A 6,407-nucleotide genomic window follows, 5' to 3' on the forward strand; every position below is an offset into this window, starting at 1 on the left:
TTGTGCTTCGACATCGCTGGCTATTCTGGATCATTGCAAGGGCAACACACCTCAACTGTGTTTTGCGACGTATTCGTACAAGTTGCGACCTGCAGTGCAAATAAAATTTGGACCATGTTTAACACGCTGCGAGCTCTGATGAAACACCTTGTGCGTGCACTGCGGCTTACCGGTCATTTGATAGCCCGCAAGAAGATTTTTACACACTGTGACGAAAATGCATTTATCGTCTGTAATGCTTAGCTTTCGGGACTGTACATTTCTGCTCCCACGTACTGCATATATGCTCCGCGCGCTAGTTTTGTGATAATGCAGTACAATCATCAATGCCGAATCTCGAGTAAATTTGTAGAGTAAGCGAGATCAACAGACTGCGTGTATTGCAATGCAGCAAGAACAGAAACTTGGAACCGGAAGTAGAGATAACAGACTTTTTTCGCATGACGCATTGCATGACACGGCGCTGGCGTTCTGTCCTGTTCTCAACTAAAGGCCCTTGGAGACCACACTGTGGTTGAGAAGAAAAACAGTGGTACACAACGAAAAGTGAGTGTGACACTTTTTTGTTAAAAACAGAACTTTTATTTACAAACGTTTAGCTGAGGTATAGGCAACGACAAAGCATACCGACAACAACGACCAAGTTGACGGTACGAGTAAAAAAAGAGAACACTTCGTTATCGTTTTGATGGTGTGCTTGAAAAGTGTGCCAGCGGCTTCTTGCGCTAAGTAACAGTGTAGCTCTTGAAAAAATCGCGCCCGCGCTTCGTCCCGCTTCTTGCACCGGACACTCTCCAGTATTACTATATACAAAGTACTGCTGCCTAGTTCGGGCTCCTAAGCTCGAAGAAACGCACAAGCCTGCGCTATGTCTTCCCTCACTCGAGCACCGCCAACTCGTTCTAGAAAGAAACCGCTAGGAAAGAACCAGGCAAGGTGAAGGCGGCAACAGCAGCCTTAACATGGGGCACTTGCGTGTTCACGTGAACCTATAAGCAGCCACATTTTTTACAACGACTTCGTTTAGTGTAGTTTCAATTAAGCCTCGTTGTGCGTATTGTGCTGTTTAAAGTTCTTCTTGTACTTACCTATTTGGTGTTTTTGCAGTAAGAGCGGCCGAATACAATATCCAGTGTTCTTTGTCTTTTTCGTTCTTTTCTATTCAATACCTGTTTTTTTTTTTTTTTTTCAGCAGGCGCCGTTTGTGCGTGGTGCACAAAATAGGCACATGATTCTAGTTGCACATATTTTTCAGGTGTCCAAACCAAATAATATTAGCTATAGTTGCAAGTGTACGAAACTGTCGGCCAAGAAGGCCGACGCCCAGACGACAAAGTTCAGTCGGGAAAAGTATGGCGTCATGTCCATTGCTTAACCTCTCTGTAGAAAAAAAAAAAAACGCTATACAAGTAAAATGTCATGAGCTAGACGCGCGTTTAAAACGGTTTCTGCGGACAAATATGCAGACTGGGGATCAATTGGAAAACATGTTGACGCTGTACATAAAACAGCTAGTAGTAGATGCTCGCCCTCGTCTGTGACCCACTTAATTGGTTCTACGACCACTCTACTATGCGGTTCCACGCTCTAAAGAAATTGGCTTTAATCTCCTTCCTTAAGAGTTGAACTACTGTTGTAAATAGACGATCTTCTCTGCAGTAAACCGGCCCATCTAAGCCAACAATCGCGAAAGCCTGGAATCATTGCGGCGGCGTGTCGCATGAAACAGCATGCGTCTATGTTCTCTCTGCGGACTAGAAGGACCAAAAACGGACATCCGTAGCGGTAGAAGCAAGCATGGAGCGTTGTGAACGTGGGTGCCCTGGTCAATATCGTGCCTGTTGTAGCACAGTGATAAAAAAGCAGAAGCTGCTCATGAAAAGAAAACTTCGCCCATAACGCTGCACGAAAAAATTCTGAGCGCTGCGATTTTTTTCGCCTCAGCGGGAAAAAAGTAAAACGAAAATTCGCATGCTCTCGTCAACTCTCTCTTCACAGTCATCATGCATGGCACTCGTCCCGAACAAAATAAAAACATCAGCGCTTTACAGATGAAGCATCGAGTCGCTGCTCGAGCGATACATTTGGGCCAAGCTCGAATAAACTGGCAAACAAAGCAAAAAAAAAAAAACGCTCAGGTCTTACTTGCAGACTTCCATTAAATGCCATGTACATCTAACCAAGCTCCTTCTAGCGTCCGCTCTGCACAATATTCTCTGATATTTGATTCGCTGCCCTGATCTTCTTGCTGCGAAGGTATACACACAACATACTCACGAAGATGTAACACTCGCGCCAAGTAAAATAGATGTTGAAAATATATCTACATTGTTACTTTCAGACCTCTCATTGAAAACCTCCTGAGCACATTCCTATGACACATAGTAACGCTTTGCACGAAGCCTACAGTTCTAGGGTCTTCGCTAGGATTCCAAGACCACTTTTCACAGCTGGTTTGGCTGCTCCTGTCGTGTTTAAAAGTTATGCGAGTGTGCCTAAAACAATGCTAACCTTTAGTTAGTAGAAACAGGTCTGTGTGCAAGGACACTCCTGCTCAAAGCCACATCTGCTGAACGCAGCACGTGGATGGTTTGCTAGCATAGTTGCGCTAACTAGCAAGAAATAAAAATCTCAGGCGCTACATCAAAACGTCGTTCCACATGCGGAAATCAAAGTTGACGCTTTCGGGCCAGGTTCTCGGACGCAGGACTCTCTAGAGCTTGTAAAACACCGATCGCCTCCAGGAAGGCGCGGTCGCGTACAGTGTCTAACAAACTTTCCTCTTGCCAGGAGGAAAGATAATACGCGCTGTCCCGCGCTTGTTTGTGTGAGCGAACGAGTCGTGTTGGCAACCAACTTTTCCTTGGAACTTCCTGCCCCTGGACACTGTACCGTATCCCGGTAGCGTCAAGGGGCGGAAAGCTCTGAGCGCAAAGTTCTCAATATGGGGAGCGATGCTAGTCCCTCTCGTAGTAAGTAGCCATGGGAATCTTCGAGCCCCTTCTCCTACAAGGTGGACTGCAAAAGCTGTCAGGAGAGGTGGGTGCCGTGTGGGATGTCTTGGCGCTCCCGTCCGCTTCGCACTCGCCCTTGTCCAGTCTCGAGCGGTATTGGTTGACGAAGAACTCCATCCGCTTCAGGATCTTGTCGTCGGAGTCGAGGTCCTTCTCGCGCAGGAACTCCTGCAGGAGTGGCGATATCACGTTGGGCCTCTGTGACTTGGTCGGGCTCGAACCGACCGCGCTCCTCTTGGAACCCGGCTCTGTGAAGAGGTCGGGCGTGAGGGCGGGTCTCGAACTGCGTTGGCGGAACGCCCATGTCTTGTTAGCGCCCGTCGTCGTGCCATCGGTTGCTCCGCGCGGGGTTCGAACAGCGGGAGGGCTCCGCCACGAACAACGGCCGGGAACGCCCCGGGTGAGGAAAGCTTTGTCCGCCGCCATGCTCCCCTCGCTGCTGTGCGACCTGGAGCGTGGCAGCGTCGCCAGCCCCGTGTCAACCGAACGACGTCTGGCGTTGGGGTTGGGAGGCGTGGACGACTGACGTACGCGTCCGTTGGTCGTTGGCTGCAGGTGTTGCTGGTGCTGCTGAGGTGGATGATGATGAGGGGTGGGAGACGTTGACCCATTTGTGGTGAGGTTCTCGATGCTTGCGGCGCGGGGAGGGGTGGCGAGGTAGGGAATCCTGGACTTGGCTGCAGCCGTTAGCGGTGGAGTCTGTCTGGCACTGCTGCTCGTTGAATGTCTCGGAGATGAAGTTCCGTTCGCCTTGGCGGGGGACGCGGTGGGCGAAGCGGACGACGAAGCGCCGCAGCTTTCGTCGGCGGACACCGCCGCGCTGTCGATATCGTGATTCCTCAGCCCCGAGTCGGGTCTTTCGGGAGTAGACATCTTCCACGACGTCGGACTGCTTCCGCCGAACTCTCCGGGCTGGGGAGTGACGCTTCCGGTCTTGGCGATCTTGCGCGGCGAACACTTGCGCGATCCGGGGGTCTTGGCGAACTCGCCTTCCGATGTCTCGCTGCTGCTGTCGGCGGGAGCTCCACAGCCACCGCTGGAACTGGTCGAGTCGTCGCTGCAGTGGGATATCCTCGAGGGCGTCAGGTCTCGGTCGTGGTCGGTAAGCGAGTTGTGCGGCAGGCCTCGATGCGACATCAGCGGGGACGTGCTTCCGTAAGGGTAGCTCGGTGCGGGAGGTCTGCGGGAGAAAACAGTTTCATCGATTACTTTTGCACACGGCAGAGACGCACATAACCCGGATGAAAACTCTTCTAATGACGCATTGGGTTTTGTCGATAGAGGCAAGAGGTGAGCCAATATATTTCATGGGGTCACATGACGGGCCAGAAAAAGCGTTCTTTATAAAATACCAGTGTTCTTCACCGATATTTCGAGACCGATATTCCGCAGCAAAACAATTTTATAAAGAATAGGTAGTTATATAGAATTTTATGGCGCATAAGCAAATCTGGCTATGATGCGCCATTTTAGAAACAAATAATTAAGCGAGGTTTAACTCGTTGAATGGCACGGTAAATCGTAGAGCTATGCTGTTTGAAACGGAGCAACGGCGCGAATGAGACAAGGATAAGAAGGAACGTGAACCAACAGACTGGCGTCTTCTTCTCCTTGTCTCATTCGCGACGTTTTTGTTTCAAACATAGCTACGGACCAACTAGCCCCAGCCAAAGTACTCCTAGAGCATGGTTCTACTGTTTTGCCACCCTACAGAGTCAAGATTTTACATCAACTATGCCGTGATAACGGCTTAAAAAGCGTCCAGAAAAGTTAAACATGTTACTGTTTCGCAAAAAGGCCAGTTGCTTTACTTTATTGAAGTACGGAAACAATAGCATCACTTGTCATTATGGTAACGAGACACAAGTGATAAGAGTGTACGCATGAGACTTCCATCTGAGCGTAGTCTATTCTGTGGCACAGTAATGACGTCATCACCGTCTTCACAACACTGGAAGCTGCCAAAGCGATCATGACATGAGGGAAGAATTATGCGCAAAATCTGGCTTGACTGCTTGGAGAACGGTACGTGCAGCATGTGACACAGTGCAAGACAGTCGTTGCAGCTTTGATCATAAGTAAGAAGGGAAAGAAAAAGCTACGTCCTAATGCTCAGGGGATTCACCGACAATGAACTGACCTATTGTATGTGACCTGCATGCTTGGGCTGCCACTCTTTCCGGGAGTCATAGTCAGCTTTGCGGATGTCGATGTCCTGTGTCCTGCGGAAAAAAAAAAAAAAGAAAAAAGCTCAATACAGCAAACTCTAAAGACGAGCACAGTAGGCAAATAAACTAGATCGTGCAAATAACTTTACTGACGGAAGACTGGAGTCCTCCATGGATGTGCTTTAACGCATACTTTAAAAGGTGCACTGACCACAGCTCTAGTGAATTCTTGTTTTTTACGGGGAGCCTTGGTAAATCATTATGTAGCGCCGGCAATAAAGATATTCTTTGGCTGCCAATATTTAGAATGTCTTCTAAATATTAGCAGCCAAGGAATACCTAAAGGCCCCCTTCTACGCAACGTCCGACGCCGCGTCGTGGGCGAAAAATCACAGGCAGGTGTGTAGGTTGCAGCTCACATGGCTGCACACTTATCTGTAGTCGCATTGTGCGACATTACGAGACCCCATGAGGTGTTCCCGCTGACAGGAGCTGCCAACTCGAGCTCCTCCTTTGATATGTGAGGCTGAGGGAAATCGGACCCACCGAGACCCTCGGATACCAAGTCGAACACGCTGCTTACTCCTAGGCCACACAGGCATTTTCGTGCTGGTTGGTTAAGCGGGGCTTTATGTAGCTACATGTCGAATGCATATCTTAAACACGGGTATGCGTGATATAACAGAGGCTTAGGATCAGGGACCGGGGATTAAGGAATTAAGCTCGATTTCGGCCACGGCGGCAGCGCTTCTTTTGAGGCGAAATGCAAAGCGCCCGTGTACTGTGTGATGTCAATGTACGTTAAAGAACAGCAGGTGGCCGGAATTATCCGGGGCCCTCCACTACGACGTCCTTCATAACCTGAGTCACCCTGGGACGCTAGACCCCATAAATCCAAACTCAACTTTGAATTAAAATTTGTTAGCCTCCGCGATTCGTTGTTTCATTTTGGCGCTAAGCACGATAATACTTCTATGAATCGGATGAGGTGGCGATACCTGTATTTAAGTTCTTGTTATTTGCTACCGTACAAGAGCTTTACTTTCAGTAAGGCTGATCTTTTTGTGATGAGTAGCTGGTATTTTATCAATACAAGCCGACTTCATTTTCCCCTCAATGCCCCGAACGTACTTAGTACGCCCTAAACGACAGGATCCAGCCTGATTTCGTAATGCCACGCAAAAAGCTAACAAAACTCTGGTAAGAAACGTAACCGAGGAGGGTC

General features: G+C 48.9%; 1 protein-coding gene across 1 annotated transcript in view; it reads right to left on the bottom strand.

Annotated features, from left to right (window-relative positions):
* Positions 1-480: 480 nt before the first annotated feature.
* LOC146197451 (uncharacterized) overlaps positions 481-6,407 on the bottom strand; it is a 180,909-nt gene continuing 174,982 nt past the window's right edge. Inside the window, exons 4-5 of the mRNA XM_084599278.1 lie at positions 5,155-5,236; positions 481-4,194 (exon numbers count right to left, since the gene is read on the bottom strand). Of these exons, the coding sequence (XP_084455404.1) occupies positions 2,958-4,194; positions 5,155-5,236 (1,319 nt within the window). The 3' untranslated portion in view covers positions 481-2,957. The remainder of the gene's footprint in view (positions 4,195-5,154; positions 5,237-6,407) is intronic.

Source organism: Amblyomma maculatum, chromosome 3, assembly GCF_055883805.1.
Source record: "Amblyomma maculatum isolate TAMU_Amacu chromosome 3, ASM5588380v1, whole genome shotgun sequence".
NCBI classification, from domain to species: Eukaryota; Metazoa; Arthropoda; class Arachnida; order Ixodida; family Ixodidae; genus Amblyomma; species Amblyomma maculatum.